General features: G+C 48.2%; 1 protein-coding gene across 1 annotated transcript in view; it reads right to left on the bottom strand.

Moving 5' to 3' along the window:
- COL5A1 (collagen type V alpha 1 chain) overlaps positions 1-26,550 on the bottom strand; it is a gene marked incomplete at its 5' end in the record, with an annotated part of 100,067 nt that overhangs the window by 52,904 nt on the left and 20,613 nt on the right. Inside the window, 9 exons of the mRNA XM_019621304.2 lie at positions 1,456-1,548; positions 3,071-3,145; positions 9,397-9,459; positions 9,739-9,780; positions 12,796-12,852; positions 13,150-13,296; positions 17,190-17,438; positions 17,573-17,719; positions 19,624-19,755. Coding sequence (XP_019476849.1) covers positions 1,456-1,548; positions 3,071-3,145; positions 9,397-9,459; positions 9,739-9,780; positions 12,796-12,852; positions 13,150-13,296; positions 17,190-17,438; positions 17,573-17,719; positions 19,624-19,755 — 1,005 coding nt within the window. The remainder of the gene's footprint in view (positions 1-1,455; positions 1,549-3,070; positions 3,146-9,396; positions 9,460-9,738; positions 9,781-12,795; positions 12,853-13,149; positions 13,297-17,189; positions 17,439-17,572; positions 17,720-19,623; positions 19,756-26,550) is intronic.

Genomic DNA, 26,550 nt, shown 5'->3' with positions numbered 1-26,550 from the left:
TCCAATCCATCACTCCTTTTGTAAAGCAGAAAACAAGCCAAGAGCAACACAAAAAAAAATAGGGGGTCTGAGAAAGAAGATGCTTCCCATGAAAAATTTGTCTGGTCAAAAACTGCATTTCCCAGCAAAATAAATACTGGTGAAAAAACTGCAGGCAGCCTGGAAATTAAGAGTGACGAGGTAGCACAAGAATCATAATATACCAATATTACTCTCAGAGGAAGGTTAATGGATAGGAAAATGCAGTGGCTGGTGGCGTCAGGGCCCTGTGCTCTGCCTGAGCATGTGAAAAATTGAACTCCTCAGATAAAGGAGAGCTGGATGGAAAGCAAAATAGCCCCAACTGAGCTCAAGTCCTCGCTATAAACCTGAAAGGGGCACGTGTTACCCTGCTGGTTGGTGATCCCAATAGACTTTATTCCACTCAGAGGTGAAAGGGATAGGTTTTTCAGCTCATTTCAGCAGCTGAAGTGAAGGCAAGCTGCTCAGAACAGCAGGCTGACTGCATCCGGGGCAGAAGAGCACAGGGAAGCCCTGAGTGACTGCATTTGGCTGGAAGAGGAGCAAAGCACCCACTGCTGCATCCCTCTGCTTACAGCCTGGCTAAACCATCGTGCGTTTTCCCCTTGGCTGCTCACAGCCTGGACAGGACTGGGGCAAAGACAGCAGCAATGTGCTTATGGGGGGGTGCCTACGTGTTGCTTTCAGCTGTAATTGTGCCGGCTGCTTTTCTGCTTTTAACAAGCTAATGATCAAAAGTAACCTCAGAGAAGCACGCATGAAAGGGAAGATTCAAAGTTGTACCAGCTAGAAATGAAGTCTTATTTTGAAGAGATGAGTATGTACAGCCTGATATGCTGACATACTCATCCAGCCACAGAACAGGAATCGTACTGGGAACGTGCACGGCTGATCTCATTTCACCAGTCAGTTTAAATAATAAACATTGCAGGGGATTATTTGATCATCAATCAGTAAGGTCATCTGAGGGGAAAAAAAAAAGTTGCACGGATATTCATCATGCATTTTCAAATGAACGCATGAAAGGGAATTGCGAGCTGCCTGCTGAGATTCACGGGGCTGGGAACAGCTTACATCTGTGACATACATTCAATTATTGAGTGAGATTTGCTGGGAAAAAACGAAAGAAAGAAATCCCCTACAGCATATACCACAGCTTTTCATATATACTCTCAAAACTGTCAGCAGAAGCAGTGAATGCTGCAGTAGGGACTGGCATCAACAGAACGCTCTGCAGGCAATGAAAGACCAAGGTTTAAGCCCAAACCATGCAGGCATCACCACCTCAAGCCATGTGGCCGTCCCATCTCAGACATGGGCTGAGTAGCTGCTACCACCACAGATGATGAAAGCGTGCAGGCAAGTGCTCTGTCAAATTTACTCTGGTCCTTCACTTCAACGGGCTGCAAGAGATCTCCCCTTTCCCTCACTTACCCTCGCCTGCTGTAGGATGGCCTGGGCTTGGGCTTCCTGGGCAGAGACCATAGGTCCTTTGGAGCCAGCATCTCCTCCTCCACTGAAGCGGAACTGGTGGGAACAAGGCAGAGAGCAGGTCACTGGTTGCTGTCACTCCATGCAAGCGTTGCTCCTACGCAGCTCTGTTCAGCATGACTGATCCAATCCCACCGCTATCCTTCTTGCTGCCCCATTAACCGTGGTACTCTCAGGTCACCCCAGCTGTTTCTCACCAACATACCCATGCAGCAAATTCTGCTGGTTCAAAGCAGTGCACCACAGGAGGGCTCGTGGGCTTTGCACTGTAAGGACCTCACACAGCACAGCTCCAAATGAACAGCACAGTTCTCCCAGGCCTGGAGTTCCCTACGCAGATGCTGTTGGCCAGGAGGGGTCAGGTCAGGATGCTGGGCTGCATTTCCCTCTGCATCTTCACACGGTGCTGTCTGCTTGCCATGGGACAGAGGCTGCATTTCCCACATGTGGCCACATACTTCAGAGAACAGAACTCGCCCCAATGTTCAAACCACAGCCCCTCAGCACACAAAGGACTTCTAAAGCAGAAAGCATTAGCTTTTTTATTTTCCTGAACTTGAAAGGGAAGGAGTTTCTTCCACTCCCAAAGGCTACAAACCCACCCTCTGGGACACACATCCTCCTCCTGCCTTAGCTGCACGTGTCCTTATGGCTTTGCAGGAGGGACTGCAGAGCACAGAACCTCCTTGGACGTCTCCTTCACCTCTGCTTCACCTCAGCGCCGTGCCTGCTTGGCACTAGGTGCACGACCACACAAACTTGGCAAACGGGTTCAAAGAAACAATTTATAGGCCTAAGGTTGCTTACCGTGGGGGCCAACAAATGCATTGTAATGGCCAGCTGAGCTCCATGTCGAGCGCTTGGCCTGGGCTCTGCTCGGCACCCTGCCAGTATCCTACATGCATATCACCCCACGATTTGGAGCCTGTACAAGAGTGCTGCGGTTTTTCACTCAAGGCTCTTTCCCTTTGGTACCTAGCCACTTATTTCCAACAGCTGGTTTCCTCAGGGAAACCTCACATCAAAGCAGACACAAAATATAACTGCTCGTTTTGTGTCCCAGGACCAAGAAGGCTGACTTGGTGCTTGTTAGCTTCGTGTAAGGGAAAAGGACGTACAAATTAACCACTGGTCACCAAAACAGATCAGTTAATTCAGGTGCTTACAGCTTCAGGACCTGCTTTGAAGACCCCTTAGAGGCTCCTCACCCTAAAGGCAGGGTTCTGCAAAAAGAATTTGGCCACTGGAGGTGTCTTCAGTTGCCTCTTCATGACTTTCACTCTCCTATGCTATGCCAAGGCCTAAGCAATGATGGTTATTCATTGCTTTCAGAAATTTCAGTTCACCTGCCCTGAGCTTCTGATCTGTGAAAATGTGCCAGTGCTTTGCAAAATGTAAATTTGTAAGGGAAATGATCCAGATCCATCTTTCACACAAGAGAAAATGTGCCCTTGGTGTACAAGAGATAGGGACTTCTGCAAAAACAGGCTCTCAGCAGCAGCAAAGCCAAGAAGCGAAGTTCATTTTAGTGCTTTTTTTTGGCTTCATTTATACTTACAGGCAACATAAGCATTGTCCCTGGTGGTCCTGGTAAACCATCTGCTCCTGGAAGACCTGGGCGGCCAGGCGGTCCCTGTCAGAAGGAGAAATAAAAATAAACTTCTGTAGCATCGTCTTAGTCATGTCCATACACAAGTGGCTGTAGCTGTACAGACATATGTCACAACACAAAGGGCTCCCTATCTCGACAGCTCACACCGAGCATGCTGGCATCCTGATGGTCTGGCAAACTCTGTGGAAGTACATCTGTAGGCACACATGGTTTTTCTTAGCAATTCCCTCTTCTTACATCCTGGCTCCCTTGTTTTCTGTATCTGCCATAAGCAACGTTCAAGTGAACAATAAAAGCCTCTGCCATGTTCCAAATCAATGGAATCAGTGGTTAGTTGGGTCTGTTAAAATCTGTTAAAAAGGTATATGAGACTTCATAACTCAAGTCAGTGAAATAGAAATAGCGGAAAATAAATACATTTCCGTACATGTTCAGTCACCTGAGTCATTCCATTTTTCTCTCCTCTGCCTTTTTTCGTCCTATGAGACCACTTCTGTCTACAATGGAGTGATCCTGTCAGCAGCCATAAATCAGCAAAACTCCAAGGGCCTGAAAGGAGCTGTGCTGATTAACATCAGCTGAGTGTCTTTAACTTGCACTAAAGAAACAAGTATGTAGTAAAAGACGTATTGATGAAGCTGTAAATAATCAAATATGGCCAATTTTCCTATGACAGCCCACAGATTATTTGCACTCCCAGCTGCGTACTTGGCAAGAAGTTTAAGCTAACCCAAATTTGCACATCCATCCATAACCCTACAGAAGAGTAGGAGGACACCCAACCACCCAACACACGTGCAATAATTGCAATTTTCACATCAGCTTAAGGAGCTGAAGGCAAGAGTGACTTGATCTCATCCCAGGGAGGCCAAGAGGAGCCCTGGTGCTCATTTCATGGCAAGGCAGGCAGGATTACCTGGCCAACAGCTCAGGTTTGAGGGCTTGGACACTCCCCTGCTCAGTAAACACCAATAATAAATTCATCTTTGGGGAACCAGCACTCTTGGAAGAGCAAGCAACAAACATCTACATTAGTTCTAACTCTCTTCAACTTGCCCCAAACTCTCAAGCCTGCACAGACACCAATTGAAAGGGAAAATAAAAACCCTACCCCAAATCCCACATCTGCATGGACATGCAGCAAGGACACAGGAGATCCAGCCCTTGTCCTGGGAAGCTTCATGCTCACCAGACAAGGCAAAGGAAGGTGGATGAGGGTGGGAGAGAGAGGAAGAGAAAACAGAACAAAATCTATAAAGCAGAGCATTTTTAATAAGATTAGTTGAAGCATTATGCTTGCCCCGTTCTCCTGCAGACACGCCTGGGTGCTCATTGAGTCTATTTCTAGAAGGGTGTCTAACTCATCCCATCAGACCCTCCCTGGTTTGGGCTGAGGTCTCAGGACATGTTGGGGACTGGAAGCACATCATCTTCCCCCACGTGGGAAGATGATGCTCAGCCATGCAGCTCCCCATTTCTGCAGGAGCACAGGACTTCGCTTCACCTCACATCTCCTCATTCCCTCCTCTTTCATTCCTTCCACATCTTATTTAACCTAACATCTCCTTTGTCACCTCCCTCTTAAAAGGAACCCAAAAGCACCGAGCCCTAAATTAGAGCCCAGCTCTGGGGAATGAGAGCCACTGTTACTCCACCCCACGGAGCTATTTCTGTGTCCTGCACCACAATTACAGGGCAGCCAGCACCAAGGCCAGCCCAGAATAACAGCCCAGCACTGCAGCTGGTGATTGATCAGCACAGCACTCAGCAGCTCCCTCAGCACCAAAGGGAGCTGTGTAACATGCCGGCCCATCCATTTTTCAAGACATGCTCGTGATGTTACATTTGTGCTGTTTTCTTAGCCTGGCTGACACCAGCATCCCTGACTCCACCGATGAGGTGCAGAGGGCAGTCCCATCTGCTGCAGCACAGCACATAAATAATTTAGGCCAGGTTCACCTTTATATAAAAAACTTTCTTCCCTCTCTCTCCTCTCTTTCAGCGCTGGTCCCACAGATGATGGATCAGGAATGGGGTTGTTTATCTCTCCTTGTGTGCTCTGCCCAACAAACGGTGAGGAAACAGTCTTCTGCATCAATGCCTCGTTTTGTTCCAGGTCAGGTGTGTGAGGTCTCCCCCATGCGGTGTGGAGCAGTGGGGGGCAATGGTATGGATGGGAATCCAGACCATAAAGCACTTTGTAAATTGCAATTCAGGCTGGCTTGCAGAAGCCTTAGAATGCCTCTGAGAAATGCAGCACGCCAGACTCTCAGTTGGTGTAAATCTGTGTTGCTCTCATTACGTAAATAGAGATCTGCTGATATATAGCAACCAAGAATGGGGACTTCAGCTTTCATTTGGTGCAGTGCTCTAAAATGCCACGCTGAACGCAAAAACTGATGCAGTATTTCAAAGGAGTGCTTTAGCTGAAATCTTACTGCATTTGTTATCTGGCTCCTTGAGAACGAGACAGCAACAGACAATGGTCTTCAGAGCAGTGCCCAGCAACACCGACCACGAGCCCTTATTAGTCCAGTTTCGTGCTTTAAGTCACCCTCACAGAATACTCTTCTCCCATTTTTGGTCCTGGCCGGAGAATTACACGAGCAAAGTATTCAGGGCGTTCTGAGCAAAGCAGTCTGACACAGGAACTGAAAGTTTCAAGACTTTTAGAACCACACGAAAGGCATTAGGGATCCTATCACACTCCTGAGATGCAAAACTGTCCTTAGAGGAAATGAGTCCACTGGGACACAACGACTGCGTGGTCTTGGGAAACACAACACAGGCATTGAGACCAACCTTTGCTCAGAGCCAGAGGCTGACAGGAGCCCAGCAGCACCCAGACACCCCCCCAGTTACCAACACAACAGGGTCAGTGACCAAGCTGTGGTCTGTTCCATTGCTGTAGAGCACCTTGTTCAAAAAAAGCATATTTTTCTCCCAGTTTCTTCATTCCATTTTGGAATACTCCACATTCCTTTCTTTCCACTAGTGGAAAGACCCCCTCAGATCACTCCTCCCACAAATAGGCTGGCTGCAGCTATACTGGTGTCACAAGTGCTTCTTCATGCTGTAAAATTACAGGGATAAACGAACCAACCAACATAATGAATAAAACAGAGCTAAATGAGTGTTGGCCAATATTAACATAGCTGAATATTGTTGTTATATTAATTCAGTGCACCTGTCTGATTGCAAATATAAAGTCTATCAGATGCAGTGTTCCTCACTGTATGCACATAAGCGCCATGTAAATTCATGAGCAATGCGCAGGGTTAATAATAAACAAATTAAAGAGGAGCTGCTCTAATTGAAAAGAGTGTTTTCAATGCAGTTGCAGTTCCTGGCTTTGCAAGTTCATTGCTTCTCTATGAGCAATATGTCGTATTATGTTCTGTTCTGGACACTTAGAAAAAGCAAGATGTGCACACTGTGCTTGAATGCAAATTGAGCCTTTTATTTCAAGGTGTGTAACAGTAACATCAGGGACGTGGGAAAGCTGATGGGCTTTGTGTGGCTATTCAAGGGGAGCCTGGAAATGTCCAGACCAGGAAATGCCTGCACGTGCATGGACAACTGACAGAAGTACCAGCCCCCTCAAGGTCAGCATGGTCAGCATCCATCTCATAACGCAAATGAACTGTTGGGAGCCAAAGAAGAGCAACAAAGGAAGTGGAAGAGAAAGTTGGACAGCACACAGCAAATTCTGAGTGGCATCCAATGCGTTAAGTCAACCTCTGTGCAGTGATTCATGGGTTAAACTAACTTCTCTGAGCAGTGGCTCAGCCCACCGCTGCATATTGACTTTCTGAGCTCGCAGACACCGATCAATGGAGCTCCGTCAGGGCCTCTCGTTCTCAGTCATGTCACAACCACAAGAAATGTTATTACTGTTCCATCAAAAACCAATAAATACACCTGGAGCGTAAATGAGGTGGGGGGGCTTTACAGAAGCACACTTGGGGGGGTTGCAGGAGTGTGGCAGCAGCTGAACGCCAGCCAAGTCCCCAGAGACCAGCACTGCAACAAAGAGCTTTAATTAAAAGACCAGGGCTCAAGTCAGGGTCATTACCCTGAAAAATACACCAACGTCTAAACTATCTCCTCAAATACACCTGAAAACCAAAAGAGACACCTCCAGTGTGGGTCAGCTATGGGTGGGATGGAGATGCACTTTGATGGGTGGGAGAGGAAGGGTGAAAGGGTGGAGCTGGGAAGGACAAGGCATAGAAAAGAAACTCAAGAATGCTTTTTCTGAGTGATCCCAAGCATTTCCTGCAAGGGATCAGAGTTGGGCTTTAAAAGCTGAGGATGGAAGAAGGTGGGGAAAACCAGTCCAGGAAAAGGCTTCTGTGGCACAGTGGCTCAGCCCCTGCTCACTGCAGAGAGCCCAGATATGAAGGACTTAGAGAGAAATACTTCAGAGTTCTATCCAATTGGTGTTCACACGCTGCGATGCATCCCATCCTGGAGTGGAAAGGTGATCAGCCACTTCCAGGGTGGGGGACATGGCTGGTGCAAGAAGCAATAAAATCCAAAGGTTTGATGCACATTTGACGGTGGCTTCAGAGGAGGCCACAGCAAACTTCCAGTATCACATAAACATTAAAAATGATTCTACACCGAGCTCCTTTATCACGCAGAGATCTTGTTCTGATTCTCTGTAATGGAGTGAATTCTCTCTTGTTCATTCCGGGTCTTAGGTTATGCAATTAAATTCGAAAATTAAGTGAAAAGAAGAGAGAAACAACAATGCCACAGCACGAATCCTTAATAGGAGCTGCAGCAATTAGCTGTGCTAAAACACATCAGAACAACACAACATCCGTTGTCTGTGCAGACCTTCCCACTCTGCATGGACAGAACTCAACAAAATCCAAGGAAATCTGTCAGAGGAATGGGAAGCCATGCAGATATAGTGGGTCTGGGTCTCCCCATCCTTTCCCTTCCAGGTCCCAGGGACAAATAGGACACAATTCCCCATCCCAAAAGCAGCTGCTAAAGAAGCAGAGGATGCAATGGTGCCAGGAAAACACGCTCAAGCCCTGACCATCACACTGGGAACTGAGAGCTCCTGTGCTTTCCCAGAGAAATGCTGGAAATAAAGGTCCCAGACTACCTTCAGACCCCCAGCTGCAGGTTTGCTTTTGGCCTTTTGGCCAACAGGACTGCTGGATACCTCAGGCCGCCAACAGCCCTGTCCTTAGGGCTGCTTTTATTTTTAGGTGAATTTCTGATGCCCACTAAAATTGCTCCCAGCAGCCCCCGAGCTCAATGCTGTCCTGGATGCTCATCTCAGTGCTGCTCCCCGACCACACTGGAGCTGGTTTTGCCCCGTGTGAAGATAATCCAGGCTTTCCCTACACGCCTCACTTTCTCTTTTAGCCACTCCCTATAGAAATCTGTGCTGTTCCAAGTCAAAACAAGTCTCATTCACTGCTGATGGGAGAAAACATAAAACCTCTCAAAGAGAAGATCATGCACACAGCGTTCTGGGCAGGAGACATGCCCCAAATACAACAGCAATATCCTAGCAGCTATTCTGAAGGCATACATGACTGCACTCAACGTAACAATGCATCAAGGTATCAAAACAGATATCAAGCTCCATTTACTCTGCTCATGCAAACTTGCTGAGATCAATAAATTTATCTATACAAGAGGTTAGCTGCACCAAGGGGGATGCACTGGTCCTCCTCCAAAACCAAGCTGAAGTTACATCAAAAGCTAATGCACAACTGCTCAGGTACAGCATTGCTAAATCACATCAGTCACACTCTAGTGCTTGCTGGTTCAGTTCATTAACCCACCCAGTGCAAAGGTGAGATGCTGCACAGAGTGATCCTGCCAACAGGAGCAGTCTGGGACACAAAAAAGGTGGAAGGAACACAGCAAGGGTGGTGGAGTGTCCCCAGGGGTTGTGCTGGGATGCAAGCAAGCCCAACCCGTTGCTGTAGTGAAGACTCAAAGTTGCGGTCTCCAACTGTTTGTCCCTAAATGCAAAGGTTGCCTTCACCACAGCAGAAGCTCCTTTTAGGACTGGCAATCTCTTTGCCTGATTTTATCACAAAGTCATCATAGAATCATTGAATGGCTTGGCTTGGAAAAGACTTTGAAGATTTTGAGGCGTTAAAACCAAAGGCTCAGAGGAGATTGCTATCAAACGCCTTGTGCAACCAGCAGCATTCAGGACTCTAGTGCTGTCCCCCTCTGAACACACAAATTGATGAAAGGCATCAGCCAAACAGGAGAAGAACAGGGATACTCACTCTCTCCCCTGGATCTCCCATTAAGCCCACAGGTCCAGTTGGTCCTGGAGGTCCTGGAAGGCCCTAGCATAGAAAAGATGGGGAAAAAAAAAATTAGCCACTGAATGGAAATGTGTTATTATTTGTAACATTCATGCAAAGAGGAGGAAAAGAAATAGGGCTTTCTGTTTATTTTGACTCCAGAAAATCAACCCCAAAGCATTTATACACACACACACACGGCGTATGGAAGCAACAGAGCCCGGGACCAGCTGTGTGCTGAGCCCCATGCAGGCATCAGCCCCCCGCAATGCACGCATCCAGCTCCACCAAGCTGCAAGGTGTAACCCCAACACCACTTACTGCAGGGCCTTCGGGACCAGGGGGGCCTTCCACAAGCATACCCTAAACAAGAGAAAGGTATAACAGTGATTAGCAAGGCACATCCTCAAAGCCAACCCAACTTCAGGGCTGAAAACCCAATGCTTCCTCCATCCTTCAATAGCTCAGGCCTTGCTGCTAGCTTCCATACTCCCTCAGTGACATCATCAAAGCCAAATATCATTTATTTGGATCATGCAGGACATGAAGAAACAGCCCTTCACCCCAGCATGGGGCGGCCTTCCTGCTCACTGCTTCCTCCCCTCACTAAAGGGCAAAGCTCAGTTACGGAGATGGAGAGAAGAGCTCCTTTTTGGGAAGCAGCAATCTCTAATGCCCAGCAGCTGGGAGGAAAAACAATAGAAAGTTAATAAGCAAACTGCAAGGGTTTTGGTCTTTTTTTTTTTTGAAATTACTTTCCTAGCAGACTGCACACTGTGATTTACTCTGTGTACCCAGGAAATCACTGTGCAGGCAAAACAGCAGAATTATATTATTCCATTTCTTTTCATCTAAATATTTTGTCCTAACTTTAAATCAGGTCTAGCCCATACTCAATGGAATTGAGCTGTTTCTGTTCATTTATTTATTTGGTTGTTCTTCCCCCTCATGGCTATGTAAGAGGCAGGAAAGAAACCTCCCATTCAAGCAGACAAATGCTTTCTAGAAGTAATTTCACTGCCTACCATGGAGGCATTGCTCTCCTCTGGCTGGGAATTAGATGTCATCCCTACACCATACTCCTTCAACCCACACTAAATACGAGCTCCTTGCTGTTGAGGGCTACCAGGATGGGGCAGGTGATCCTGATCCCCCAGGAATGACACCCACAAAGCCCTAGCTCCTTTTCCATAGAAAATCCCAGAGCTCTCAGCAAACATCTCCCCATACAGGGGGGACCACAGAGCCCATCCCCACTGAGACAAACAATGGCACATTGGTGTGTTGCAGCCTCCAATACAGAACCCAATACCAACCCTTCTCCTCCCCTGTGCTAACAGTGTCTCCAGTCTGATGCAGAGAGCCCCAAGCCCACATCTGTCCCTCCCAGAACTTTCTGGGGGTGCCACCAGGGTTACCGTGGCTCTGCTTCCCACGGCCGGCTGCAGGATGCTCCTATGCACAGCCTGGGTTAATTAGCCCATTCACGATGCAAACATCCTTGGCATCTTCCCATATTTATCAGTTGGTTTATGTTGAGCTCCAGCTTTAGGGACATCTGGAGATTCTCCTCGGCAAGAGATCACTGCTGTTTACATGACCGCTCATCAGCAGTGAGGATGTGGGAAGCTGTGGGGGTATACCACCATAGGGGAACTGCAAGCAGAGCACGTTTGGGGCCATCCAGGGGAAGAAGGGATGTCACTCCCCTCAACACCCCGTTGCTACCCACAAGTGAGGCTAACACTGCAGAAAAAGCACAAAAACTGGCCGCAGTGCAGAGAGGAGCTGTGCAAAAGCCGATCAAACTCTCTCCGAAGGCAGCTGTGAGCACCGGAGTCTGGCCCAAAGCAGGGAAAGGCAGCCTGTCACCCCCACAACTGAGCCACAGTGGTCCCAGCATCCCGACCACAACCCCGAGCAGCCTGTGCTGCCCTGCTGCTTCCAGCGAGCGTCAGCACAGAGCAAGGATTGAAGGACAGGCAGCTCGAAGGCAAAGATGAGAGAATTCAGCAGAACCCGCCTTCGGTTTTTATTTTCTCCCCTCTGCTGCAGTTCCGATCAAAAACCAGATAAAGAGCGCAGCAAATGTGAATTTCTCTCTGTTAAAGAGGAACTGAACGGATAGGAACACGGCGGCATTTGGTCTTGTTTACTCTCTGGCAAAAGCTATACGTGCTCCAGTGTTTTGAAATAGCGAAGGCTGCCAAATTCTTTCTGGATGATTAAACTTAACCGTTATTTTGTTCGCTTTGTAACGTTTCAGATTGGTTCCGGCCCAGGGTGGGCTGCTGAAGCTGCCTTCTCCATGTTGCTGCATGGTTCAGCAAAGTGTTTGCTCCTTGCCTTTGTTTGCAGAGTTGCTGGACCCAGAAAGGAGGGAGGGAAGGCAGTGGTGGAGGTCTGAGAAGCCCAACTGCTGCCCCCAGCTCCTCACTCTGCCAGCATTGGCAAAGTCTCCTTGAGAAGGAAATGGAGGAAGAATTGGAAGACAAAAGAAGGGATTGTGGGCAATGGGAAGTACTGCTGCTTCGCTCGGCACCGCTTGGGCTTTCTGCCAAGAGAAACTGGGTTAACTGAGCTGCTGGTGTGCAGCTTGGCCCTTTGGAGTTGGGCCAGCGAGGTGAGTACAGCCATGTCAATCCCTGCTCCCAGCCCAGGAGCACCCCAGCATCTCAACAGGGACACAGACGTGGACACACAGACACGTGCCAACAACCCCTTGTCCTGCTGAGGGCATGTGAGCTGCACTGGGGAGCCCCAGCTCTATCTGCACCTATGGGATGCTCTGCTGGGCACCCACCTTTTGTGTAGATTGCACAGTTTATAACCATTCCTTAGAAAGCAAAACAACCCCAGGGTTGGAGTGGAACTGTAGAAACAACTAGGTCAGAGTGATGCTGTAAAGAAGGAAAGCACTGATGTTCCCCCTGGGACAACACAGGGCTTTTCTGGAAGCTGCTGGGAGCTGGGAGCAGGCAGTGGAGCAAGTTGTGCTTTGAGAACCCTTTATTTTCACAGAGACGAACCCATTGGCTGCACCATTAAAGCCATCCCCAAGCAGAGGTTTTGGGTCAGAGTGTGGTCTGGCCCCAGGCTGCAAGAGTGGCGTTGTGGGACCTCCAAAATCCCCACAGAGGTGGAGAATGGCCTCTGCCAGGCACTTCCATTTTGGAAGGTCTGGGGTTGCGCTACAGCAAATGAGATGTCATGGGAAATTGAGCACTTCCTTCCTAATTTAAGCTGCTCTGTGAAGCATCTTAAAAAGAATTAATTATGATATTTTACATTAAAATGGACCAAATAATGGGAAATTTTCTTCTCAGCTGTACTACCAAGAGCACCACGCCACAAAGAATGCAGAGAGGTTGTCCTTACCGGCTCAATAATGGCAGGCTCGCCCTTCTGCCCCTTCTCACCCCGTGGGCCTCCGATCTGCAGCACGGAACAGAACAAAGACAAGCAGTCAGAGAGAGCATCACCTGAACCAACAGTCCTGAGCAGGAACAGGAGGCAATGTCACAACATCTGTACACAGCACAAGTGGGGGCATCACCACCTGCCCCGAGCAAGGAGACATTGATGGCACGGCAAACATTGCCTCTTGGGTGGATGAACCCAAGTGGGATGGGATCACCACCTCTTGCATTGCTCATCTTGAGCTCTGGGGGAATAAAATAGTTTCTGAAGCGTGCAATGATGGAAAAAAAACAAACAAGCCAACTCCCTTACCCCTTCGTAGATGGTGTCCTGGTTGGCAGGCATCCCAGGCCCGATGTCAGGAGACACTGTCCTGTCATAATAGTAGTAATTCCCATCATATTCTTTTATCGTTTCCTCAGTGAAGTCTTTATCCAGGTCGTCTCCTCCTTGAGCAGCCTGGAAGTGAGAGCAGCAATGTGTCAGGCTGCAAATCTCTGCAGGATGTGCATGCTGAAAGCCCAGGGGGGACTGCAGGGTTTGGGGATGGAAGCAGCCTCATGCTAATGGTTGTCAATAGAGAGCACAAGACAATTTAATTCTGAAGTTTTAAGGTCTCCAGTGACCACCAAAAGTCTTCTCCAAAGGAAGGAAAGAAGAATGGAAGGATCTTCACACAATTCTGGCCTTCCCCAGCAGCAGCTATCCCCCCCCAAGCACAAAATAACAGTAAAAGTGCAATGGCCTGAGTGAGGCAAACAAAGCAGCACAAACCAGGGGTTTGTGCTGGGACATCCCCACGAAGTCCAGAGGCTTTGAGAAATGTGGATTTTCCTGCTCGCCTTCCACAGCCTGAATATTGAAGCCATTGGATTAACAAGCACCAAGTAAATAAATAAATAAACCAAACCCCGTCCCATTCTCACAATCCCAGTCAAAAAATGCAGTGCGTCCTTGTGAGAAGCTAATTACAGGAGGAAATGTGGAAAAATCCCACTTTGTTTATACAAAGCCCTCCTGTTTGTTTTGTCTGCGATCCAAGTCCACTCTGCTTTTCCAAAGAGCAGGGACAGATTTTACAAATCTGATGCATTAATCGCTAAAATCCTTTCTGCATTTTCACAGCAACAGATACTGCAGTACACAGGGACACCAGACATGTCTCACAGTTTCCTTGCCTATGTTCATCTCCCTGCCCTCTCTGCAGCCACTTGTCTCCCAGCATCCTTCAGTTGGAGGAGCACTATAAGGAAGGAAATGTACTGATAATCATTTTGTTTCCTTCCCTTCTTGTTGATGAACAAAATGGTCCATAAATCGAATTACTTCCAGTGCTTCCCAGAGAGATTATCTCTTCACTGCTATGAATTCAAAATCACTTAAATGCCACCATCATTTGCAGACCTTGTTTCTGTGCCAGAACTGCTCAGAATCCATGAGCATGAGCATCTTTATCTGCATGCAGGAGGATTTAAAGAAGAAGCCTCACTAGAAGGCAGCGTGCTTCCTACTCCTGCCCACTTTCATCATTTAGTCAGCAAGGAGAACTCATGACAAGTCATCTCATCTCATATTTTCCTGAACCAGAGCATTGAAAATGTGGGGACAGAGGCAAAATCCAAAAGGGCATCACTGAACTCCATAGCCCTGCTACAAAGCAGCTCCCAACAACCCGCATCTCTCCCCATTTCCTTGCTATGCCGTTGCCATTTGGGAAATGGTTATGTCTGATTACAGCAACAGTGAATCGTCCATTCAAGGTATGGAGCAGAGAGCCTCAACAGTAAATTTCTTTGCCAATATTTCACAAGAAATCTTCAAGGAACGATTCTTAACCCGAAGTCTGGATAAGGCCAGAAGTGGGTGGCAGGCACTTAACCAGACATTGACACATCTCATCCGTAGTCTGTACGTGTTTCTGAAACAAGTATTTGGCAGCACGTAGCCAACAGATCCAACTTGCTCCCAGATCCATTTTTTGACAAAACGATTCTAAACTACTCCTTTCTGAACCACTTGATGATGGCTCCTGATTAGAAAGCTTGGAAAGCTTTGCGTTAGTCTTCCTTTGCACCACGCAAACGGATGGGCTGCTGTCACACCTCTGCTATCCTGTTCAAACTCTTTTATCTGCGTTTGCACTTTGAAACCTTAAAGCTTGTTCATCTTCCTACAAAGCTCTTAGAGATAACACAGCAAACTTCCTCAAATTGCGTTTCGTGACATGAACATCAGAAATGCCTCTTTTGATGTTTTGATATCCCCAAATCAATTTGCTTGAAAGGAGATAATATCCTGAATAACCGGGCAGAGCAGAAGGAAAGCTCTCTGTGCTGAGATCTTCAGGTGATTTGGAAAGAAAAAGAACAAAAGCAGCCTGAATACAGAACACAGTGCAAAAAGAAAACAGGAGGTCAAAAAATCATTGTGCAAAGTACTGCTATGCTCCATTGCTGATAACAGCCTCATTTAAATCATCTTTCAGGCTTCCTTTTCAAGAAAGAGATGCAGTTCGGAAGCCTTTGCTGCGTGCATCCAGACAAGCAAAGCAAACTGCTTGATGAATAGCAGGCGATGAACAGAATATATCTGTCCCCAGCTCCTCATGTTCACAGGAGTATTGCTGCCTACTAAATCTCAGCATTGCTCTGCCAACATTTATCACAGAGTCATTAGCTGTAAGCAAACTCAAGCCCAGGAAAGTCAACAGACTAAGCCTGCCTCCAAAATCTCTTCCCCCCAGTCTCCTGCAAGACCAAGTCCCTTAGAATTCCAACCATAGGAATTACAGTCTGCCCAAAATCCAGACAGGTGAACTCAGCAGTGACATCCTCACATCCACACTGCTCAGATTGCTCTGCTGCTGGATGAAAGCATTCAGCTTCACCAGGAGCTCATGGCTGCAGGTGGGGCTCCCAGCTCCCACCCTGCAGTGCAAACCCTCATCCCCTTGGCTATGTGCACCTGCTGGGGCTCTGTCACACTGCATCAGCCCTCAGTGCATGGGAACCTCCTGCAGCTGGGCAAGTCGTGTCCACTCTCTGCTCATCACTGCAGGATTCAGTGGATGAAGCAGAGCAGACTCTCACCCCAAGCAGTCCCATGGCCTTTCCCATTTGCACGCACCTCTGAGCTGCTGGAGGTGGGCAGCCTCAGGATGCTCTGTGATGCTTTGGGAGAGCAGGCTGAGTGTTCACACAGGAAAGCTTTGCCCAATATTTCCCTACCTGAGCTTTGCTCCTTTTCTATTTGATTTTCCTAACGATTTAAAGAGGCCCTTAAGCCTCTTATTTCCGCTTCCAATTTTATTTTATTTTATTTTATTTTTAAGATCACCCTATCCAATCTTTAATTCCTCCCTATTAGAAAGCACAAGTTTGGCCAAAAATTTCTGGATCCACGTCAGGAAACAGAAACATTTCCCATCCTTTGGTTCCCTCAGGCTGGCGCTCAGTCCATCCATCTGCTGGAGTGCTTTTCTTTCCCCCTGAGCATCTCCCACCCCACTCAGCTTCTCCCAACAGCTCCATCCCACCCATCCGGGCTCAACACCCCTCACTCTTCAGCTCTTCCTTGGACACTTTCCCTGACACCTTTTAATTCACACTTTCAGGCCCAGCTCCAACTACCTTGGCCAGCTTTTGCTGCCTCCTTTGCCACTCTCCGACACCTCCCAGCAAGCCTTGAGTTTCATGGTCCCATCACTCACTTCTTCTCTGCTCGAGGAAGAAGCACAGAGCACTGCCAAATCCCACCCCAGGAAACCTCATGCTACCATCAGCTCCCCATGCTGATGCTCCCGGGTAACGAAGAAGTTGCCTCATCAACTAGAAAGTCATTTCCTTGCCTGGCGAGCTATACGACACAGCTGCATGACAGCTCATTTCAGTCTCATCGGAGGATGAGACCAATAAAAACAAAAACTGGGCAAGCCTTAAGGGCAGAGCAGTCTCAAGTGTGACATGGTGACATTAGATGTGGGGAATTAAAAATGCAACCACTCCAAATTGTATCAGCTGTGGGATCTGGGCTGATTCCACTGTCAGGAGATCTGCAACAAGACAGAGGGCCTCTGTGGGCAAATGGAATTACTCAAATGTGGGGGTTTTCCCAGTGTTGAAGTCGTTTGGTTGGTTTTTTTATGTTTCAATCTGAAAAATGTGAAAGTGCCATTCGGTAAGAATGGCAAAATGAAAATATCCCACACCCTGACACTTCCTCTCACAGAGCTGCCCCAGCCACCTGCAGGTTTACCATACGGATCATCACATCTCCTTTGCTCAGGGCTAAGGAAGAACAGAGATAAAAAATAAATATAATCAAACTGAAGGGAAAAGGACTCATTAAATTACATCAGTCTCATTGTAGGTGATGACGGTACTCGTGGGGAGCTCTGCTTCCACTGCATTTTCAGTGAGCCCTCCCTGGGGGTCTACTTCTTCGTTGTAGTTGATGTCTTCATAGGGCAGAGGAGTGAAGTACTCCTCGTTGATGGTTTCATAGTTGTACTCATCCACCAGGGGGTCGTCCACGGGTGCAGATCCTTTGGTCTGCCTGCTGGGATCCCCTGCATCAGGGGATGGCGTGGGGGAAGGATAGTCCTAGTGTGGGAAATAAAAATCAAACAAGCATACATGAAAAACACCACAACAGGTGGAACAAAACAGATGTTCTGCATCGCCCTCCACTCCCCGGTTCCCAGCTCCATTTATCAACCAGGGCCTCACGTGGGTACCTGCTTGGTTTCGGGTCTCTCTCCAGCAGCCACTCCTGGGGGTGCAGGTTTGGTGGTGGGCGCTTCAGGCTTTACAGCTTCGTCAACATCTTCATAGTAGGGGTACTCGTAGTAGTAGGTGTCCCCTTCTCCCTCCCCATCGGTATACTGCAGAGAGAATACAAGCAGCAGAACATCAGCCGGTGGCACCCAGTGCATGGCCAACAGCCCTCTGTAGGTTTCCTTCACGCCAGTGGTCCATGCAGAGCTACATTTCTGCTGTGAAGTGACCATGGCAGTTTATCTTCCTCTCATACTTCAGCTTCTGCAACACCGGGAGCCTGGATTTGGGCTGCTCTGCGCTTTCAGGTCCCCGCTAATCTCTCAGCCCAGAGACACTTTCTGCCTTAGCAAAGAGAGCAAAGCCACTCAGCAGGAGTTTGGTCACCCTCAGCTACCCTACAAAACAGAAAAACAGTTGTGTTGTTTTTCACACACAATTGGTGAGCCCTCCTGGGTCACGTCTCAGATCTGCAAAGGGCAACGTGCATCACACCACCACTCCAAGAAACCGGGCTGCTCTTTTCTCTCCTAATAGCATGCCTGAGATTTCCTATCTCCCCATGACCCGCAGGCAGGAGGGCTTCAAGACCCAGATATTTTCAGAGTTTTCCACAAGGCGTCAGTCATTCTTCAGAATGAAATACAAACCAAACATTTGGTTACAGCCGGGCACGGCCAATCTCTTAGCCAGCCCATCACTCCGGCTGGCAGCAGACGCATGGATGAGTTATTCTTACACAGAGCAACACAGCCCGGAGACAAGCCAGCCCTTGTTGCACTGCTGGCTCCAGAAGAAGAGCTTTCTTTTCCTACTACCATGCACTTCGACTACACCAGAGTCTATCCCTCCAGCAGCACTGGCAGCATGGTTACAGCTTCCATGGGCCGCGCTGCTGCAAGCTGCACTCTGCTCCCCAAAGCAGCTTCTTAACCCAAATCCCAAGGTGCATGAGCCAGAACACAGCAACGGCACTGCAGATCAGTGGGGAGCAGCTGAGAGTAAAGCAGAGAGCACTGCACTGCTGCAAACCGGGCAGAAGCAGCAGCCAAGGCACTGAGAGGTGCCTGAGGGTGCCAGACACTTTAATTGCTGTGAGCTGAGCTTGAGACCTCTTCTAAATGTGTCAAATTCAGACGATGGTCTTCTGGAAATCAGCCCCACTCAGACGTTTCTGATTGAGCAGCAGAAATATAGAGGCACCCCATTTATTTATTTTTTCCTTTACTTTTTCTAAAAGAAAATAAGCTCTGACTGTAGGAAAAGCTGCCTTGCGCAGCCCAGCAGCTCATACGGGAGAAATCATTACAGATCAGCTGGGACCATTTCTGCCAAAAGGAAATTCAAATGGCAAGCGTACAGGCAAAAGAAGTTCCTCCTCCTGCCTTTGACACCTGTCGTTTCAAAGGAGTACCAGTAAGAAAAAGTACTTCATCTGGTTTCAAGTTTCAAGTTTAAGAGCTAAAATTGGATTTTAGAAACTGGTGCACATTTTGGATGGGGTTTGGCCCGCCTGGGAAGGTCAGTGCTTCCATCGGCTCAGGCTCTGTCCTCTGCAAGGTTCTGAGCTCTGAGCAAACCTACACTGCATTCACTGGAAGAGCACAGATGAGAAGGGAAAGCCCTGTGGGTAGGAGACCAGGACTGCAGGATCCTAAAAACAACCTCTGCTTCAGCCACTGCGTTATAAAGGATTTACAGGAAAGCGAGACAGGAGAAAGACTGGATAGGAGGAGGAAGTTTCATCCTCTAAGGGTAGTGCAGCACTGGTGCAGGTTGCACAGAGAGGCAGTGGTGCCCCATCCCTGCAGACACGCAAGGTCAGATTGGAGGGGCTCTGAGCACCCAGCAGGGCTGTGGGTGTCCCTGTTCACTGCAAGGAGTGTGAACACACGGCCTTTAAAGGTCCCTTCAGATTGAAACAAGCAAGCTAAGCTTTGCAACCGCAGCACGGAGCCCGATATCGCTGCCCCCAGAGCATCCCCACCTGCAGCCATGAGCTCCTACTCACGTATTCATCCTGGTTGGGGTCCTGGGACTGTGGAGAGTCGGGGACGGCGGTGTCACAGTCGGGGCTGTAGTGCTCACAGTAGTCATGGGCTGCCCGGGGGTCGGCCACGATCAGCAGCTGCTGGATGTCACCCTGCAGGGAGGGAAGCCAAAGTCAAAGTTTCATGATAGCACCAAAAGCAGTTTATTCGCAGCATAAGGAAAGATTTCACTGCTTGGATTTTTGCAGCCGATGGTTTAGTTAGGGGGAAAAAAGTCTTCTTTAATGATAGAAAAATACTGTGAAGGCGTCGGTGGGGGCAGGAAGAAGAAAAAGGAGCATTACAGCACAACTACTTGGGCACATAATAGGAACCAGAAGCTCAGAGCAGAGCCTGGCCAGAACATCTCAGAGCCCCATGAAAAACCAAAGGATATTTTTGAAACAGGAGGTCAGGCTCAACTCCATACACACACTCCAGCAGTGACCGCCCTCTGACAGCACACAGAGCTCTCTGAACATCCACACCGCCCTAAAATTCAGCCTTGGTTTAAGCCTATTGCTCTTTGTGAATAACGGTTAGAAAGCGAACAGAAAATGGGTCACAGCTTTGGAAAAAAATAGGAAAACAAATCAAATAAATAAAGCCAAATTATCGTCTCACAGAATGCACCCCATATCCAGCTCTCCACCACCTGCAGTGCAGCCTGCTGGGCCACGGGATTACCTGCACCACATCACCCCAGTGCCAAAGGCAGCTCCCAGGCTCCCCATCACTGCAGGATGCCCAGCCTGGCCATGACAACTCGCTTGGAGCTCCTGCTGGGAATAACTTTCCAGCTGCTATATCAGATCACAAGAGCCCAGCTACCTCTACCCCCCTGACACCCACGTGAAGACACTGATGCCCTTCTCAGCAAGGTGCTTAAAGGTTCCCATTTTGCATGAGGTTATGAGCAGTGTCTGGTGCTGCTGGAAGAAGTTGAAATAAAACAGTCTCTACAGCAGGCTTGGTCTTTGTCTCCAAGAGGCAGGGAAGGAAGGCTGAAAGCTTTTTTTCCTGATAAGGTGGGATTTACACCTCAAGGAGAGCTGATAGTCTGTATCCTATCAGAGACCAGAATAAAAGTTGTTTTTTCTTGAGGAAGAGATAAAGCAAAGAAAGGCACGTTGCCTAAACATGGTGCAAAAGGTTACACAGGAGAGAAGTGGCTATAGCTGAATTCACTCTTAGCCTCTGCTGAGAGCACCTCCTGAACTACATGTGGGACAAAATCTTGTCTCAACCATGCTCTGCTTCCAGCAGCAGAATGGTAGCTGAGCATCCTCTTGCTCAAGGCATTGTAAAACATAGAAGGACATCACTGCAAGTCCCAGAAGCTCTGGACTCGAGCTCTGCAGAAAGCCCAAACTCAGCACGAGGCACTGGGGGATGACATTGGCCCAGTGAGGAAAACAAGTGAAGCTTCCTGCCCCCTCTGGGCTGAGGGCTTAAGAAAGTCAGCATGCACCTGAATAACTCCAGCACACAAAGTGTGCCACGACAAAGCACGAGCTGCCTCAGAGAGCTCCTGTCAAACTCACAGTGCTCCACGAGCATCACTCACCGTACCTCCTATTTTCCCATTTCCTTTTCAAACCCAATCAATCATCCTGTCCAACAAAGCTCATCCTTCTCTTGTTCCAGCAGCAGCGTGCAAGCATGCAAAACCACAAGGAAAAGCGATGCACCAGGTTTTGGAGGAATGAGAGCCCCAGGGAGAATCTGAGCTCAAGTGCACTGATGTGGGTCGAGCAGCTCAGGGGCAGGGGAGGGAGGAGAGCTTGATGGCTGCTGGACTGTTCATCTTTGTTTCATTAACAGCAAGTGCACAGCTCTGGTGGGCACCCCGTGTTAACATCCGTAAAAAGCAGACAGGAGTGAAACCTTGTTAGCAAAATTCCCAGTCAGTTGACCTCATCCCTCAATACAAAACAATAACAGGGACTAATTTAGGCCCTAATAAAAGTCCCACCATCTGAACTTCACAGAAGATGCACAAAGCTCTGCTGTCAGGAGCCCCATTTCTTTGATTTAGAAAGGTGACCTTAACTAGAGCAAGCCATGCAGGGAGGTTTGTGTCCTCTCAAGTGTGTTGCTGCTAATAAATATCACCCAGAAAGAGCTGCCCCCAACCCCAGCTCTGCTGCTCCGCACGAGTTCTCGCTCCTTGCTGTGGTTACACACAACAGCCAGCCCTCTCTCCTTCCTACTTCAGCATCTGCTTTCTTCAGCACGAGCAGCGATAATGAAGATGCCAGAAAGTCAAAACTAACCTCCCCCCTTCCCACATCCATTCGACAGCCATAGATTTTCCACGAGGCCTTTGCAAGAGGGGGAACACTCTCCCTTGGTGGCTTAAAGAATTTACCAGCCAAGTAGGGGAGATTTTGAAGACCAAGCTTCAAATAAAGGGGTATCCAAGCCACAGAGCATCCAACCTCAAGTCCCACATGGATAGTGGGGGAATCGCAGACACTTGGGTAGCACAGGGGGCTCTCAAGAAGCCCTTCCAATGCTGCAGCCCAACACTTGCTTCTCTTGGGCACACATCGCACAGATAAATCAATTCTTTCTTTTCCTCTGAAAAGAACCAATATTTCACCTGCCTGAAGAGCCAGTGTTTCTAAAGGAAAATAAATCAAATGCTGACCTTTATTCCTACAACTTCCTGCAAAGGGGAAGCAGGAGCACAGCACGTTGATGAAAATGATTCTGAATTGTGAGGCTTTTTTTTTTTCCTTTCCTTTTTTTTTTTTTTTGCTTCACCAAACAGATGTAAGCGCTAACTGTCACAACCAGTAAGAAATTGTTTGACATTTATGGTAAAGCCATTGGTGCCCGATGACTCATTTGCTTTATGGATTAAGTTCCATCAAGGCAGTTGAACTCAGCTCCCCAGCCAGCTCCCAGACAAGACTGGAAAAGCTCTTCAGGAGCATTTTTTAACACTTATTCTATACGTGTGCAAAAATGTCACATCGCTTCCAATGACATCAACTTCAGTAACTTGGAGAAATTGCTGTGGTTCAACAAAACAAACAGCTGGCGAGGAGAAGCACGGTGACTTCATCTGGCATTGGCAGCAGCTCCAGAAGTACTGGGCTTCTTCAGGGCTCCCGCTGCAATGCACTAATAATTACTTGGACTGTTGTAATAATTACTTGGACTGTTGTTTTACTGTGTTGCCACAGGCACCTTAGTGACAGCGAGCATCTTTAAGAATAATCACTGCTCGATGAGCCTTTTTAAACTCCCACATCTAACTCAGATAGCCACCACCATCCATAAGTGGCTGTGATACTAAAAAAAGTCTTAATTACTAGAAGCAATCGGGATGTTGCTGAGTTTTACTACGACAAACTCACTGGTTTCACAAACACAGACCCAGCCAGCCGCATTAAGAGCGGCAGAAGTTCAGCATGGCTCTGTGATGAAAGCACTGAGATCCCAGCCACCAGCGAGCTTCCAACAAACCTAATCCCTGTTTCAGAGACAGCCTGCCAGCCCCAGATGTTCCGCTTGATAGAAGCTATCATCAGCACTTGCCCGGGGATGAAGGCTCAACTGCTAAGGATGCGGCGTATCGCCATCACCCAAAGGTCCATCCCTTAAACACAGCTCTGCAGAGGAGAAGCCAAACGGCAGCAATGAGGTCACACCATGACCTGCATCCCAAACTGCTCTCGCTGGACCAGCCGGAGCGACTGGCACCCAACGGGCATCCTTTGGGCTTCCAAACACGTTGCAGTACAAAACTGGAAGCCAACAGTTGGAGAGCTGCCTCAAAAGAGAATCAAAAATAAAGAAGGGAAGGGCTCACATGCAGCCATGAGTCAGCTGCAAATACTTGGTGGCTGGGAGAAAGGCAACACGGATGTTTGCTTCCTGGCCCTGTGCAAGGGGGGCTGCAGGAGCAGACAGGCGGTTCTGCTGTGAGACCTCCGCTATTTCCCCTCCTGTGCTCAGGTCACCACAAGAATGGATCCCTCCTGACTTTTGGCACTCAGATGGGAGCTTCTTCTGAGCCCTTTTCAGTAAAAACAATCTTGCAAAGAAAAGGGGACAGATGCCTCTAAAAAAAAAAAAAAACCACAAAAAAAAAACAACACACGGCTTCAAGCAAAAGCCCTTCTCAAGGACTGACGATGGTTTCCCTTCCTCACCTCATCTTCTCCTGGCTGGCTCTTACAAACAAGGATTTTCAGAGCAAGGAGGTTGCATTTCTTGTGTGCTTGCACAGACCACCACACAACAGTGCCTGTTATGACAGGCTGCAGCGTAACATCGCAATACAAATTACAAGCTGCTTAGCAACAGCTCCTTAGTGAAAGAGGAGGACAGGAAAGTTTCTCAGAAGAGAGCAAAAGCCAGATGGCTTTGCTAATTCTGGAGAGCTCCACTGAAGAAGCCATCACTGTGCCAATACCCAAACAGCAGTCAAGGACCCAAGTTGTTAATAGAGTGGGAGATATTCATACAATGTCGACTTCCAAGCAGATACTATTTCTCTCCATTAGCCTCAGTTCTAACAGCCTCCCAATGTCAACAACATCCCACTCCCATGTAAGCACTCCTTGGCCAGTGGCTGCAGCCCCAGGCATGGTGCCGAGCACCTGAGGAAGTGGACAAAGCAAATGGAGAGCCAGAGCTCACACCAAAGTCCATTTTTGCTTAAAGGATAACACAGCTAATTCCCAAAGACAACATACACAGCATTCATCCAGTATGGATTATTTACACAATGGTGCTTTACAGGCAACAGACTCACCCGCTATTCCAGATACTTTCCTATTTGTAACGGATGAAAGATTTTCTTGCCTTTCCAAATGCCTGAGTTTGTCATAGCCATTAATCATTCCCAATTTCTTCCCAAGACTTTCCATGGAATCCTCAACCAAACTCTGGCAGCCCAGAGCCCTTTTTCCCTTCCCATTCCCACATCTCTATCCCTAAGCCCATTCACAACGCTCACATCCCGCACCTTTAGAGCATCTCATGTATGGATTGTCAATACCATGAAAAGAAAGGGAGAAGATGAAAAAACCCAGCCATGCTCAAACAGCCATTTCTATGCCAACCCCGCTCCAGCCCCGGCACAGTGCCTAATTGAAACCCTTGTCCTTTCAGAGGGGACATCTAATCACCAGCTTTAAGGTCTTGAACAGCTCCCGGGCTGTTTTATGCTTATGGGCAATTGTATGTAACCTCATCCAACCCCGAGCTTAACAGACTGTGATGGGGGCTGTGGTGGTCAGACAGAACCCTACGTGCACACCGTGCAGCTCATCACCCCACAAGCCTGGAATAAGCATTGCTTCCAGAGCACCCCACGTCCTTTTCAGCTTAAAGCCAAGGCTGAGACCTTGGAGAACAAGAACTCACCAACTGGGTGGAAGAACACAGCTAAAGCAGGTCAGCTACCTGTCATTTAACTAAAACCCAAGAACGTAGTGGATGTCAGCATTGTTTTTCTCCCTGCCCCAAGGAACAGGCAGTCTGGAAAGCAGGTGGCACTGGCAGAACTATAGAAAGCATTAAACCTACCAAGTATTTACTGCAAGTAAATTACATTTCCCTGGTGTTCTTCAGTGGTTTTGTGTCAGAGGAGGAAAAGCCCCGGCAGGACCTACAGAACTGTGCTGCACGAGAGGCACTGCTGCAGGCAGCAATGGCACTCGCTCCAACAAGTAAAAGAAAACAAAGCTTGGAGGAAATAAAACCAAAGGGGAAAAAGCAAAAAGACCCGAGGGTGGACGTGGCCAGCACATCAGAAAGTGGACCACGGTTAAAAGCTGAGCTCCTGCAGGAGCATCCCGGGTCAGGCAGCGGCTGTCCCACGCACGTAGTGGGGTCAGGGCCAGCTTTCCTTGACTCATGTCTGGGGCTGTGAGCCGCCAGACAGCGGCTGCTTTGCTGAGCCGACAGCTACTCTTAATAATGATCATGGCTAATTGCATGAGGGAGCCGGACCCACCCAGGGGAAGTGGTGATGAGAAACAACTCCCAGTTATTCTCACGCCCTACAGCTGCCTGCAGTCGCCCTGACTGCGGTGGCATCGCTGCCAGCATCGCTGCCGTGCACCGCAGCCCTTTGGGATTGAATATTTGCATGCTTTGATTTTTCCTTTCCACTTCAAGCTCTCCAGATCCCCCTTAGAACTGCTGCCTCCCAGCGGGCCAGTGCTCTGGGGGCGATGCGTCTGCGTTCCTCTCTGTTGAGTGAGCACCAACACCGTCACTCCGGTGGGGATGGAAGGTGCAGGCAGGGCAAAGCAGCCGCCAAGCAGCAGGGACGGCAGGAAAGGAAAAGGCAGCCAAGCTGACTTCCAAAAAGCTACTAAGCAAACACAAAAGACTGCTGGAACGCACTGAAAGAGAGATATCCTTAACTCACCAGCCATCATGCCCAGCTCCGTTAAGTTATTTTTATACATTTTATGGCTTTTTAAACAAGCCACAATCTTATCTGCTTGGATGTTCGGGTGTGAAGCAGTCAGTTAGGGACAGGAAAAGGGAGCTGCCATCAGACAGCTTCCTCATACCGCACAGCCCAGCCTGGAAGGACAGACGGACGGCGAGAGACCCATCTTACAAAAGGCTGCTTTATATTCAGTCCTCCTTTACAGCCCGGCCAAGTGCTGCAGTAACACAGGCAAAAATAATATGAGAGGTTTCCGTGGCTATTTCAAAGTGGGGGAAAAGAATAGTGCACAGTTCGGAGTTTTAAAGGCAAAGAAAGAAAGACAAAGAAAAGAAAAACACCCTGACAGCCCAAACATCTCTCTGCCTCGCTATAGGCAAGACACGACTCCCAGATTTCATTTTCTTATTGTAAAGTCAGTCTTTACATTTGCAAAATGAGCATTTTTGCACTTTTTTTTTTTTTTTTTGGTAAATCGTATGCT

This window comes from Meleagris gallopavo, chromosome 19, assembly GCF_000146605.3.
Source record: "Meleagris gallopavo isolate NT-WF06-2002-E0010 breed Aviagen turkey brand Nicholas breeding stock chromosome 19, Turkey_5.1, whole genome shotgun sequence".
In the NCBI taxonomy this organism is placed as follows: Eukaryota; Metazoa; Chordata; class Aves; order Galliformes; family Phasianidae; genus Meleagris; species Meleagris gallopavo.
Note: the sequence above shows the minus strand (reverse complement) of the source record. Positions and strands in the feature narration are given on the sequence as shown.